Source organism: Aricia agestis, chromosome 13 (assembly GCF_905147365.1).
Source record: "Aricia agestis chromosome 13, ilAriAges1.1, whole genome shotgun sequence".
Lineage (NCBI taxonomy): Eukaryota > Metazoa > Arthropoda > Insecta > Lepidoptera > Lycaenidae > Aricia > Aricia agestis.
Window position 1 is genome coordinate 10,216,992 of NC_056418.1, and position 15,376 is coordinate 10,232,367.

Consider the following 15,376-nt stretch of genomic DNA (forward strand, 5'->3'; position numbering starts at 1 on the left):
CATTAGTCGATAGGGCCCGCAGGGCTGGGGAGAACCTCTGTGTTCGTCGCCAGTTACAGACGTTCTTGCCATGGAACAACAACCTGATTTCAAGGTACAAGACATAAAATAATTTGTTACAGTATGTGTCTAAGCACACAAGGCTGAATTACGCCGACGTAAATTCCGCCGCGTTTACGCCGCGTATCAAACCCATACAAATTACGGACGTAACGCGACAGACGACACACTATGCCGAAATTCCGTCGCCAGCCGAATTTCCGTCGAGCCGAGTCGAGCGTAAAGTTCGGCAGCGATTCGGCGGTAATGTTTTGTATAGCAACACACTTAGATACGCGACGGAATTATCAAAACCGAATATAGCAAATCAAACCTTAACTCCAAATCGTTAACGCAGAATTTTAAATACTCACTTACGCGCGCGTTCCGCAACGAAAATTATGCCGCGAAATTTCGGCTCTTCGCGTTGTATGGCCAGTAGTATGGCGGCCATTGGGAACTGTCGGAAACATGGCAACTCGCGTCCCGCAAGCTGTATATCGACCGATGAATTTCATTGGTCGATATCACGGTCGGTATAAAGCATGCGGGCAATCCCCGCAGGCGGTGTAACGAACACGTATCGACTTGTAACTTTCATTGGTCGTTTATCTCGGCTGCGGGGACTGCCCGCATACTGTATAACGAACGAGTTAACGACCAATGAAAATGAGCCATTAAACACATAGGACCCGTACTAATGTGATAAAGGAAAACGAAGGACAATTTCATTTGCCGGACACCACTGTATTACTAATAGCCAATAGCTAATAGGTAATAGCTTCCTGGGCGAAGGATGAGAAATAGAAAACTTTTAAAAGGTTTTTTTTTTATAAAAAAATACGAAAGAAGTTTTAGTTAGTTCGAAAACTATTTTAGATAGTTTAATCAGTAAAAATACCAAAGTGCTACGTCTAGAAACTTCTAAAAAATCTTAATAGCTGGTTGAGCATAATGCATATTATTTGCAACTATTATTATTATTTATATTTGGGGCTCATAATAATTATGTCACTCGAATAAAAAAAGTTAAAACCGCACCATAAGAAAATGTAACTGACTTTTAAGGAAGGAAGAAGTAAAATAAGCTTTATTAAATTAAAGATAATAGAATACATTTACAGTATTTTCAAAAACCTTGTGAAAAATGCGTTGTATTTTTTATTAAGTACTGTATATACTTCCTCTTAATTTATTTAATACGAACCGAAAGTTAATTCATCGTTTTTGTTGATAATAAAAACAAAACGTACAGAATAATAATTATTTAGAATATTGTGTTTGAATATAATATTTATGTCCAAAAATTTACTTTTGTTAAACGTCCAGAAAGCAAATGTTTTAAAATTGACTGTAGTTTAACACTGAAATTTCATATAATAATAATAGCTCCCACACCGGTTTCAGTGACGGTGGCCGGTTTCATTGAAACCAGGCCAGCTACGCAGGAGTAATTTTATAGTGCCCAAGTGTGTGCGCAGTACACAAGAACACTCTCTATTCCTTTACTCTCATAACCCAGTGGGACGGCAGGCCGACACGACCGGCGAGAGATCAGGCACAGGACCGACTTTTTACATGCCCATCCGACCCCTGAATCATCTTACTTGTCAGACAATCAGGTGATCAGCCTGCATTGTCCTAACCAAACTTGGAAATAACATGTTTCCAATATGGGAATCGAACCCACGACCTCCGAGTCAAGTGACGCGCTCTGTACCACTAGACCACGCAGGCGTTATTTAATTTCATATATGAATTGCATTACTGTGATAATATATTATCATAGTAATGCGATCAAATCCATGAGATATCAGGGAATCGAACCTGTCTCGATATGGTCTACCCACTAAGCCATTGGGGCTGCATGTAACAATAATGCGATCAAATCCACGAGGTGTCGGAATTACGCGGTGTTTGAGCCAATTTCATTATCTAGAGTGCTCTTCAGATTTAATAACCGCACTCCCTGATATACCGTACTTCCAGATATGCCTTATGGCTATGATAATAAGGTTTAAACTGTACGTTGCGCATTACATCGTGACGTGTCGGGGCTTTTACAAATGTTTATTGGCCGAATAGCCACTCGAGCTGCAATGACATTGGCGTCAATGGATAGTGGCTAGTAGTTGATAGTAATGGGTTCATATCGTACGTAAGTTTTTCCATTGCAAATTAAGGTGACGGTGAGACCGTAAAGGTGTATTTCCGATTTTCGCGACATGCGATCGCGACCTATAAAAATTAAAATGGCGCTTTATGAACTAGGCTACAGGGCCTACACCTACAGGTTTCATTTTCTACCTCAGACATTAGTCTAGCGACCGATGTAGAGGTTGCTGAGTAGACCAAAATGAAATCTATAACCTATAAAGTGGAATTTTATTTTAAGTTGAAATTTCAACCGCGACCGACAAAAATTAAAATAAAAGGTGTTCCTAGTAGTTCGATACAGCACTTTATATCCATAGTATTAAAGTCTTGCAGTTCCGCTGCCGAGTAGTGCGGTCTAGCCAATGTACACAAAGAAATTTTGGCTGTTATTTGTGGCGTTCCTCCGCTGCAGATACGACACCCCTTTACGAAAATTTTCCTAAAAGCAACAAGGAAATTCAGCAGCTGAAATTCTGTACATACACTTACGGCATTAAGTCGTCACTTGTTTTTCTCAGTCCGTTAGTTATGCGTCCACAAACTTGTTGGATAAATCTTTAGACCAAAGTAAATTCGAGATGCAATATTATATAATTAGTAAATTACTCATTATGACAGTTTTTATTGCATAATATATGCAGGTGGACCTAAAATAGTCACATTTTGCAATTCCTCTCAAATTAATTCAGAAAATGAATTGTCAAAACTGTCAAAATGACGAATGTCAAATTAGTACGAATTACTAGACATGAATTGTAAGCAAAGTGACCATTTTGCTATTTTAAAAATATGAATCATATAATTTTCATTTTCATAATAATATGATTCTCCAAAGCGACCATTTCAGCCCCGCAGGTCTTAGAATTAAGGAAACTACAAAAAAACTACAAACTTCTTACTAAAAAGCACTTTTAGGAAGGCTTCCAGATTTTAAAAATCTTCTTGTGACGTAGTTTCCGGAATTAGAAGGTTTTAAATGAATTACGATTAGAAGTTCAAACGGTGATGGTATTTACGAACTTTGATTGATGAGTTGTTACGAAATTCTCCAGAGTTATGTTCATCACGTAGGTACTTACCTAATTCTGCTGAAGTTTCTTAAGTGCATTACCGTACTCGTACTTATTTCAAACTTTGGGAGCATAAAATTGTTAAATATTTAAAGATTTTATTATAAAAAATATTCATCAGGTAGTAAAAGCTTAAGATTTTATCTATTTAAACAAGACAATTAATAATATAATTAAAGTGTTTTAAAATATTTCTACGTGTTTTCGAAAAAGTATTTTACCTTGACGTCAAGCAAATTTTTAAACGTACTTTTTTTTTATTAAATAAGGGGGAAAACGAGCAAACGGGTCAACTGATGGTAAGCAACTGCCGTCGCACATGGACACTCGCAACGTCATAAGAGCTGCAGGTGCGTTGCCGGCCTTTTAAGAGGGAATACGCTCTTTTCTTGAAGGTTTTCAGGTCGTATCAGTCCGGAAATACTGCTGGTGACAGTTCATTCCAGAGTTTTACAGTGCGCGGCAGAAAGTTACGCGAAAAACGCACTGTGGAAGACTGCCACTCATCAAGGTGATGAGGATGGTATGTTTTTCGCGTGGGACGATGGCGAAAAGTTGCAGGTGGTATGATTCCGAACAATTCCTCAGAGCACTCCCTGTGATACAACCGATAGAGGATGCAGAGTGAAGCTACATCTCGGCGTAATTCCAAGGGGTCCAAGCTGTTTGTAACACTATGGCAGTCAACAATTCGAGCGGCCCTTCGTTGGATACGATCCAGAGGGAGCAGTTGGTATTTTGGCGCTCCTGCCCAGAGGTGAGAACAATATTCCATATGAGGCCGAACCTGCGCCTTGTAGTGTTGTAGGCGTTGGTCCGGACTGAAGTACTGTCTCGCTCTGTTAAGAACACCAAGCTTCTTCGAGGCTAATTTGGCCTTACCCTCTAGATGATATCGGAACTGGACTTCGCTCGATATGTTGTCGCCAAGTATCTCAATACCAGGGGAGATGGTTAAAGATGTGCCCTCGAAACGAGGATATACGAGCATTGGTGACTCTTTAGTGGTGAACGCGTAGACTTGTGTCGGGCGGGCGGGGCTGAATTGGACCAAGTTACGCCTACCCCATTCAGAGACCTTCTCCAATGAATTCTCCACCTTAGACACAAGTATTAGACAAAGATGTAAACAGGTCGTTTAGTGTTTTGTTCTTGTAAGGTACGTTACAAAATAGCTTGACAAACTTCTAGATGTATCTTTTTAAAATACAATAAATAAAATTTCTAAATACAATTATTAAGCCTTTTAAAGGTAAAATCAGTAAAGTGATTACGGAAAAAACTAAAGAGGTTTCAATCGAGTTTCCTTCCATTTCCTGTTACGAGTTATTAAATTATTAATTAAATGGAAATCTTGACCCCAGAGAATGGTATTATCACAATACAGAAAGAACCAGTAGGCCGACATAGATTTATTCTCAAAATTCATACGTATGACGTAGTATGTCATATCGGCCGGCGCGCGCCCTGTTAATGCGTTGTTGAGCCGTTCGTAGGATGCTTGCAGGGGTACCACGAGGTGCAAACCGAAGATTTATCAGTTTCTTTGAAGTCAGCCTACTGGTTCGTTCTGTATATTATGGTATTATTGAATCGCGTTGCGCTCGGCTACCTCAATCCTTGTTTGAAGTTACTGTTGACCGAGGATCCGCATGAGATGATTTAAAATGTCAGGGATTCATAGAATATGAATTATGAGCCCGTGATATTTTTGTTAAAACGCCCAATTATTATTGTCACTTGAAGATAATTTAGATAATACTCAAGCAATAGTAGTTAATTAGTCATAATTCAAATAAAAATATAAAGTACCAACTGTTAGCAACTCGAGGCGCCACCTAGCGATGACTCATGTAAACGAGAAACAAGTTGGAACTTCCCCCACCGGTTCACCCTATAAAATAACGGGAATAGACCGGCGCCGGCCATTATCATTCTAATTGTTAGTGGCTTAATATTTAAGTGCTACTCTGTTTCTACCTTGAGGATAATTTGTGTGTTCTCCTAAATTATAGTATTAAATGATTATTTGAATATTATTTAAATAAACAGTGTTTGAAGTTATAGTGGTTATAATTATTTAAAACAACAATGAGATGACATACCATTTAATGACCATAATAATAATAATTAATAATGAACTCGCAACTTTATCAGCGCCTATTAAAAAATCGCCCTTTAAATATCTTAATACGACTATATAGTGATGACAGGAAAATAGGAATGAAAATAGAAGTTATAAACTTATCTTAAGAATATTTTATTTTGTTCAGACGTTTACAAATTATATTTAATCCGAAGACAATACTGTATATGCACTATGCACTATTATATTATCATTACGTTTTTATGACATCAAAGACATACAACAGCTAAATCATAGTAGGCTTATGGAAATACTATGCTATAATATAGCTGTATAAGTTTCAGAAAGGCACATAGCAGCTAAAATCTAAATAACATGGTACAAGTTTCATAATAAATCTACTCTGAGGTGATGAACCTTATAAATCTACGTAACTACTTTATGATGATGAGACGATATTCAAAAGTTGCTCAAGCATCAGCGATGGGTACATCAGCAGTCTTCAGAAGCGATATCTTGAACTGCAGCAGCACGATCAGGTATATAGCTATCATGCTTATAGCCTGCAAATTATATAACGCTATTAACACTACAATATAGGATTTTCACAGGAATATATCGGTCGGATCTGAGTGTCTCATAATATAAGTACACAGACTTAGGTTGTTAAATATACAAGCTTAATGTGGTCTATATTTATTTATGTAAGTATAAGTATATATTATACAATACAATCTTTACAAACGATTTTGATAAAACCCGGGTGAATCATGTTATGGAAAAACTACACCTACTTAGTTAATCGTATATGGAAATACGAGTAACCATGTGGCTATGTACAGTTAGGAAATGTAAGGTTCTTGCGGCTTTTTAACAGAGGCGACTTTAAAGTTTAACTATGAATACGATAGAGTAAAGATCGTTATTGTGTGTACTACACAATAACGATCTTTAGGGCCGCGCTACACCGGAATGGCAGCGGCGAGGCGAGCACTTTCAGTGTCATATGATTTTAAACTTTATCTTCATTATTGTAATACATAGTATCGCTTGAGAACTCTACGGCCGCCCGTAGCCGCTCGTGGCCGCGATTTCTCAAGCGATACTATGTATTACAATAACGAAGATAAAGTTTAAAATCAAATGACACTGAAAGTGCTCGCCTCGCCGCTGCCATTCCGGTGTAGCGCGGCCCTTACTCTATCATATTCATAGTTAAAGTCGCCTTTCAAGGGTAAGGTTGTTAAACAAACTAGCTCGCTCACCACAACCTGATTCGCGAAGTAAGTAATGCTTACTCGGCAATAACACAACAAACATTGATCAAATTAATATTGTTAAATCTCTAACAAACTTAGATTCAGTATCAGCAGTATTTTATATTGCTGTCGACATTAATATTGTTATAATAATAAACGAGAAATAAATAAATATTTTACGTGAATTAATTTGTGTGGTAAGTAATCAATAATTTCTGTTTAGTTTATGTTTTGAAATTGTGCATTTTTTCTTGCTTATATTTTACTAAAATAAGAGTAGATAGGTTAAGTTCATGGGTGTATTTTTTTTGTAGCCTTCGTTACATTGCCATTGCTTTGTCTTTAAAAATAAAAAATTCAATAAAATTTTCTTCTAATTTTAAATTTTCACCTACTTTATCCCTGTCATTAAAATTTAGATTCGAAATGGAACTTATTTTTTCAAACCGCAGCAAAAGAATATCGTTTGTGTCATACCGAAGTGAGCAGCTCTCTATTGACATGAGCGTATCCTTTGAGGCTGACCACGGCTGGGTTCATCTCAATAGCCTGGATGAAGTGATCGATCTGAAAGTAAAACCTTTTATTCGCATTTTCATTAGACGAATCTCGTTAATCCCGCCTTTATGGATGAGTATGATCATCATTTAAGGCTTTGTTTAACGAAACAAATTAAAAAATATGAAATCCGACTGCGATGACTACTGTCGCTCTTACGATGAATACAAATCTACAGCTTGTTCAAAAATAATATACATAGACGAGGAAGAAGAAACCTTATTGACGACTTCTGTGACTCAATTGGTTGAGTGTGTGGCAGCTCAAGCCGGGGGTCGCGGGTTCGAATCCCGCCGACGGAACAAAAAGTTTTCAATGTTCCCGGGTCTGGTTGTGTATTAAATATTCCTCTTTATAATAGTAGTGTAGATGTGCATGATATAATAAAAATCTTAAATATATGTATAGTATAAAAGTATTAAATATATTTCCGTTGTCTGGTACCTGTAACACAAGTCCTTCAGGTACTTAGCACGGGGCCAGACTGACGTGGTGTGAAGCGTCCATAGATATTAATTAAAAATTGTGTCAGGGTGATAGATGATGATATTGAAGATATATTATGTACAAGCGTCAGTAGAATTTCTAGGCGAAAAAACCACCAGTCGAAACGTTACGTTTAGAAAATTAAGTTCACTGTCTATTCCTTCTTGACGGACTGTAAACTGTGTTTTTCTGTTCGTCAAGGGCATGCGTTATAGCGCAGTCAACAGCGAACGTGAGGCATGCCTACGACGCATGCCCTCTGACCGTATATAATACTTAAAAAATGACAATATTGGCGTTGCGTTCCTTGACGCACTCAATTATTGAATGCGCCAATATGAAAGTTGATGACGAAAATTGAAGATGAAAGTGCACAGTGTGGACAAAGACCACCAGTCGAAACGTTACGTTTAGAAAATTAAGTTCAGTGTCTATTCCTTCTTGACGGACTGTAATCCATACTAATATTATAAATGCGAAAGTCTGTCTGTCCGTCTGTCTGTCTGTCTGTTCCTCTTCACGTCCAAACCGCTGAACCGATTTTGCTGAAAATATGTATGGAGATACTTTGAGTCCCGGGAAAGGACATAGGATATTTTTTATTGCAGAAAAATGTACGGTTCCCGCGCGATAAACGAGTTGGGCGCAATGGAGTTGCGGGCGTCATCTAGTACATTATAATTCTATGATTATAATAGTACTATTCTAGAGCTTGCAACGAACAAACATACACTGGAATTAATACAACCTTTCTTCAGATAAAAATAACGTTCAGAATGTGAGAATACCTCTTTCTGCGTAGGTCGGTCAACGGATAAAACATCAATCGAGAGTAAAGTATCCTGAACCCCTGCCGCCACCTGTGAGCAAAAGTCATAAAAATGTATTGAAGCTGCAGTATTTTTTTAGCTCGATTATAGAAGGTAGAAATAGAAGAGTTGTCTAAGGCCCAGGTACACCAATCTTATTACTAATCGCTTTTTAATATAATGCGAAAAGTATAAAAAAATATATTTGCGAAAAAATAACAGCTTTATACGGTTTAGGCTAATAGTTATACAGTGTTTTGTCTTCTTCAATCCAATTAAAAATGTCACTTGTGTGACAGGAACAAAACACTGTATAATTGTGTATGTATTCAAAGCTTATACAACGTTTATTAGTAAGGGGGTTAATGTATAATGGATATGTATTATTGCATTATGTTACGCTTGCATTCCGAGCCAGTCGAGGCTCGCGCTCCTATCTGATTGTATGTGCTTAATGTATGAATAAAGTATTTAACGGATTTTCGGTGTTGTTAATGGAGAGTCCCCTAAATATATATTACTTCCGGTTATTATCCTTCGGTATATTAATTCAACGATTAACTTTAACCCAACGCGAGTGGGCCGAACAATCTATAATGAGTTTACCGTGATGTCTGTCACTTTCGAAACAAAGGTAATTTAGGAGTTTTCTGTTAAAGTTAATACAAGAGGAACTGGGCGAAAGTCGAGCCGAGTGACGAGAGAACCCCAACTATTTGTAATTAACTACCTCACAGATTAATTATAAAATTGTATCCAGCTATTACGGAACCAATTAAGCATTTTTTTTTTTATGAAAGAAGGGGACCTTCCGTCGCCCATGGACACTCGCAGCATCAGAAGAGCTGCAGGTGCGTTGCCGGCCTTTTAAGAGGGAACAGCGTAATAGGGGAGGTTAGGGATGGGAAGGGAAGGAAATAGGGGAGGATAGGGGAGGGAATTGGGCCACCGGTAAACTCACTCACTCGGCGAAACACAGCGCAAGCGCTGTTTCACGCCGGTTTTCTGTGAGAACGTGGTATTTCTCCGGTCGAGCCGGCCCATTCGTGCCGAAGCATGGCTCTCCCACGTATAAAATATATATTTGTGGTCTGTATCAATTTGCTGACTGTCTGTCTGTTCGTCAGTTTCCTTTTCACGCTTAAACTGCTAAACTAACTTTGCTGAAATATATTTTGTAGATACTTTCAGTCCCAGTGACAAGTCAGAGTAAATATCTAGTCGCTAATAAGTCGCGATCAGACGCTGACACGATATTGGTAAGTAACTGTGGTAAGTAACATGTACCTACTGTCAGAAAAAATTATTCATGGGCAGTTGACGGACCTACGTCAATAATTATTGGTCGAATCATGTCAATTCAATGTCAATGGCACAAATTGTGATCTGTCGGCGGGTTTGATGTAACGTGACCAAACCACGTAGGTCCCCCGTCTGCCAAGGAATCAACTCCTCTGTTAGTACATTGCACAATATTATGTCGCTTTTGCCCCCTCCAGTTTGCCTGATGAATCTCAAAATTGTGAGGGATCTATTTATTTTTCAGCTATTTCCAGCAATGGCTTAGCTTTATTTACAAAATGGCATATTATATCTTTGTGTACCTTCAAGGTGGACTTGTGCGAGCAGTCAGCGAAGATGAAGAGCAGCGTGGAGCAGTAGAGCGCGTCCACGAACAGCCCCATCTCCTTGAAGCTGAACCCGAAACCGTGGTCCACGATCTCCGACAGCGCGCCGTACACTGCTATCGTTATGTTGAAGAACCTGCGTTATTCGATTGACCTTATTGTCTGTCATAAATAAATCGTGGTAAGTAGTAGTGATGCAACGGTGGTGCCTTAGCGGAACCAAAAACGGTATCAGATATCAAAAGTAAACTTTTGCAGAAACGGAAACGGATGCAGAAACGGAAGTGTAAATAATATGAAAAAAAAAACAAATGTACAAAATATATAATTCTTTATTAAATATCAAATACACGAAATCTAGATTAGAAATCTATTATAGAAAACAATATTACAACTTTGCAACTGAACATATTTTTATTGAAATTCAAAATTTTGTAGTGGAACTGGCAAGTTATATTTTATAAAAAGTAATTTGGCCACCGTCGGTTGTAAACTTTCGTTTAAATCTCCGTTATATAAAAGTTGCGGAAACAGAAGCAGAAACGGATGTTGAAAATCGAGCGGAACTTCCGCACTTGCGGAAACAGAAACAGAGATCCGTTGCATCACTAGTAAGTAGGTATATGACGGTTAGGCTGCGTTTCCACCAGAGATGTGTGAGGATGCGTAGCGAGGAATGTGTTTGTAAAGAACCAATAGAATCTTCATTTACTTCGCCTCCGTCAGCACAGCTCTGGTGGAAACGGCTTAGCGGAGCTAAATTTTTGCGCATACAAAACAAGCGAGAAATGTGTGCGAGAGATGTGTTGCGACTTGCGAGGGGTGTGTTGCGAGAAATGTGTGTTGAGGTGGATGTGTTGCTAGGTTTGCGCACACTGCACCAGCGCATTTTTACAGGACCGCTACACATCTTCGTAGGCACATTTTCATCGCACAGCTTTGGTGGAAATGCAGCCTAAATAATTATGATAGTTTTAGACGCCCTTCTCTCCTCTGTGTAATATGCATAAGCTATATAATGCCTAAGCTACATAATATTTTAAAGTACTTAAAAATATTATTACAAAATATTCAGCTTTAATTATTGTCATCAATAAAATATTTTTAATTCATTATATTAATTGACCAGTGACCACGGTATACTACACTCTACAAGAAAGTACACAAACTAACTATATAACCAAAAAAATAAAATTTTGTGAATGTACTCTTCATACTTTTATAATTCCATTTGAACTAAAAAGCTGCAAGGACACGGTTTGCGACTTTGTATTATGTCAAAGTTTACTTAATTTCAGCTAAAATGTGTAATGTGTTTTAATCTAACTACATGCTTACATTATACTATTCTCACGCCATATAACGCCTCCGTGAGTCTAGTAATTAAGAGCGTGGCTCTCGACTCGGAGGTCGTGGGTTCGATTCCCGCGTTGGAAACATGTTATTTCCGAGTTTGGTTAGGACAATGCAGGCTGATCACCTGATTGTCTGACAAGTAAGACGATCCATGCGTCGGATGGGCATGTAAAAATCGGTCCTGTGCCTAACCTCTCGCCAGTCGTGTCGGTCTTCCGTCCGAGAGTGAAGGAAGGAAATTGAGAGTGCTCTTGTGTACTGCACACACACTTGAGCACTATAAAATTACTCCTGCGTAGCTGACCTGGTTTCAATGAAACTGGCCACCGTCACCGAAATCGGTGTGGGAGCTATTATTATACTATTCTACACATTTCTACTCCCATGACGACTAGCTATATTCTAAATGCAATTATGCAAATCTCTACGATTCTCTCTAATTTTAAAAAATTAAAAAATATGTAAAGTGGTTCTGGCAAAGATTATAAAACTCAGGAGGTGGCACAAAGCGATATTTAAATACTGGATTTTAAGCGATACGGTATTTATCGAAAGTCTTGTATGGCTTATTTTGTGTATCCATACTAATATTATAAATACGAAAGTGTGTCTGTCTGTCTGTTACCTCTTCACGTAGAAACCGCTCAACCGATGTTGCTGAAATGTTGTATTCTCCATACAAAATTATGAGTCCCGGAAAAATGTACGACTCTCCCGCGATATGTAAATTTTGGCGCAACGGAGTTAGGGCCGGGACACAAAAACACAATACGACGTCATCTTTGAATTTCTACGTGAGTTTCTACGACGCGACGTCGTGCCGTGTACCGTGGGCCGTGGCACGTTACGATGTCGAGTCGTAGTTTTTACGATGCTCGTCGTGGGTTCCCACGACACGAGTCGTATCGTGTTTTTGTGTCCCGGCTCTTACGGGCGTTATGTAGTAATAAAATAATTGCTATCACGAAAAACATCGCACGTGTAGCATACGCCATACAAAAAATGTATAATATCAATAAACAATAGAACAATAGAAAATTAACGTCAATTTTATTACTCAATAATACGAGTATGTCAAAATGACCCGAAAAGTAGATTCTTATAAATCGATTAAAGATAAAACTTTTGTTTTAATATTCGATTTGTTCGACTGTAGCCAAAGACACAAAGGTAATATATTGACTACTAAATCTACATAGCTTATTCACTAAAAATCGCTTACAGGCTACAGCGCAGTACCGTGATCCCCTATTAAATTCTAGTTTATTACTGGAAACTGTCCGATGTACGAAGGAGCTTTAAGGCAGGAATAAAATTTACTCCCCAGCTGAAAACTCTGGTACCTAATTCTTTGCTTATTTATTAAGAAAAGCACTGCTGGGTTGCACTGTTCATACATATAATATAGGTACCTACAGTATTTGATATGATATTCTATATAAACTAACTGAACAATGTGGCACACTCATAGATATTATTTAAATGATCTCTCAACTTTAATTTCATTAAGGTGACGCCTTGATAATTTGGCTGCAGCGATATCGATTTTTCTCAACAATGACTAAAGCTAAGAAATTAAAGTTCATTATCAGTATTCATCATGTCTTTATCTTTGAATTACCCATATATAACATAACACTATTGGTCAACTTTTTTAACACAGAATAATTAATCAAAAAGACCTCTAAAAACAAGGATTCTAATTTTGCCAACAGAGGGGAGTGAGTTAAGCTTCCAAAATTTTTACATAGATTAGTTCAAGCATACACTTTAATTTGCCCATAGCTTATATGAAATGTATTTATGGCTTTTAAATTAGGTACGTGTCAAAAACCATTTTGTCACGTAATTTAAAAGCCATAAATTTCTTGCTGTGTCATCTCTTGTTTTCTGGCCGGGCCGGCCTCTCATAGAAAACAAGCGATCTAAAACATATCGAAAACTATTTTTACTTTAACGCGGCGTTACCTTAAGAAGTTGATGGTGAAGTTCATGTCAAAATCTACATTAAAATAAAATCATTAGGTCTCTCTGATTGCGGCTCTAATCGGAGTCTAATCAGAGAAATTGATTCATAGGCAGAATATGGCGGACCTTCGTAATTTGCTTGCGTTTTGTCAAAACTAGACGCTAGATCACGAGTAATATTGAATTGACAAAATCTGACCAATTAACGTAGGTCCGTCATCTGCCTATGAATCCGATTTCTTCGATGACACTCACATGAACAGGCAGTATGTGGTGTATGTCCTGGCGTAGGCGTTGCCCAGCGACTGCAGCAGCTCCGACAGGTTCAGCCACAGGTAGCGGTAGCTCGATATCAGCTTCGCCGTGCACTCTGTGTTACTGTACTCACATGAACAGCCAGTATGTGGAGTATGTCCTGGCGTAGGCGTTGCCCAGCGACTGCAGCAGCTCCGACAGGTTCAGCCACAGGTAGCGGTAGCTCGATATCAGCTTTGCCGTGCACTCTGTGTTACTGTACTCACATGAACAGGCAGTATGTGGAGTACGTCCTGGCGTAGGCGTTGCCCAGCGACTGCAGCAGCTCCGACAGGTTCAGCCACAGGTAGCGGTAGCTCGATATCAGCTTCGCCGTGCACTCTGTGTTACTGTACTCACATGAACAGCCAGTATGTGGAGTATGTCCTGGCGTAGGCGTTGCCCAGCGACTGCAGCAGCTCCGACAGGTTCAGCCACAGGTAGCGGTAGCTCGATATCAGCTTTGCCGTGCACTCTGTGTTACTGTACTCACATGAACAGGCAGTATGTGGAGTATGTCCTGGCGTAGGCGTTGCCCAGCGACTGCAGCAGCTCCGACAGGTTCAGCCACAGGTAGCGGTAGCTCGTTATCAGCTTCGCCGTGCACTCTGTGTTACTGTACTCACATGAACAGGCAGTATGTGGAGTATGTCCTGGCGTAGGCGTTGCCCAGCGACTGCAGCAGCTCCGACAGGTTCAGCCACAGGTAGCGGTAGCTCGATATCAGCTTCGCCGTGCACTCTGTGTTACTGTACTCACATGAACAGGCAGTATGTGGAGTATGTCCTGGCGTAGGCGTTGCCCAGCGACTGCAGCAGCTCCGACAGGTTCAGCCACAGGTAGCGGTAGCTCGATATCAGCTTCGCCGTGCACTCTGTGTTACTGTACTCACATGAACAGGCAGTATGTGGAGTACGTCCTGGCGTAGGCGTTGCCCAGCGACTGCAGCAGCTCCGACAGGTTCAGCCACAGGTAGCGGTAGCTCGATATCAGCTTCGCCGTGCACTCTGTGTTACTGTACTCACATGAACAGGCAGTATGTGGAGTACGTCCTGGCGTAGGCGTTGCCCAGCGACTGCAGCAGCTCCGACAGGTTCAGCCACAGGTAGCGGTAGCTCGATATCAGCTTCGCCGTGCACTCTATGTTCACGTCCTACGAGATACAGTGCCAAATTTGTATTTTTAACTAGCTGAACTAGCAAAGGTTGTTTTGCCATATAAATTATTTTCTAGTGTCAATATAAAAAGTAGATAGAAACCTACTCTCAGAAAAAAAAATCCGAAGTTTTTCTTGGATATTAACCCAAGAGGCCTACTTCGAATACTCTTAACCGTATGAATTTTAGATGGGACACCAGCCAAGACGTTTTATTTATTGCTTCTAAGAATCGCCGATCAAAATGTATGGAATTGACATTACACGAGTCGAATGTCGACTTCATAATTTTTATATAATTCCATATATTTAGATCGGCGATTCTATAAAGATGGGAAAAAGGAAACGTTTTGGCTAAGGGCCTGGCTACTTATAACTTAACACGAGTTACTAAATTCCAAGAACTTATCTGTTATTAAATAAGAATGTATATTTTGTAACAAGTTGTAACAATTACAATTTTATTGTCAACTAGATGTCCCGCGCGGCTTCGTCCGCGTAAATTAGGAA

At 39.2% G+C, this 15,376-nt stretch overlaps 1 protein-coding gene and 1 long non-coding RNA gene across 2 annotated transcripts in view; one reads left to right on the forward strand and one right to left on the reverse strand.

Moving 5' to 3' along the window:
* LOC121733269 lies at nt 1-9,709 on the forward strand. Its single transcript, XR_006036536.1, has 4 exons — nt 1-468; nt 1,087-1,091; nt 5,328-5,335; nt 9,697-9,709. It is a non-coding gene; the product is annotated as an uncharacterized LOC121733269 (long non-coding RNA).
* Nucleotides 5,794-15,376, reverse strand: part of LOC121733268 (gustatory and odorant receptor 22-like) — a 24,191-nt gene continuing 14,608 nt past the window's right edge. Inside the window, exons 5-9 of the mRNA XM_042123487.1 lie at nt 14,736-14,863; nt 10,069-10,228; nt 8,444-8,515; nt 7,089-7,178; nt 5,794-5,915 (exon numbers count right to left, since the gene is read on the reverse strand). Coding sequence (XP_041979421.1) covers nt 5,823-5,915; nt 7,089-7,178; nt 8,444-8,515; nt 10,069-10,228; nt 14,736-14,863 — 543 coding nt within the window. The 3' untranslated portion in view covers nt 5,794-5,822. The remainder of the gene's footprint in view (nt 5,916-7,088; nt 7,179-8,443; nt 8,516-10,068; nt 10,229-14,735; nt 14,864-15,376) is intronic.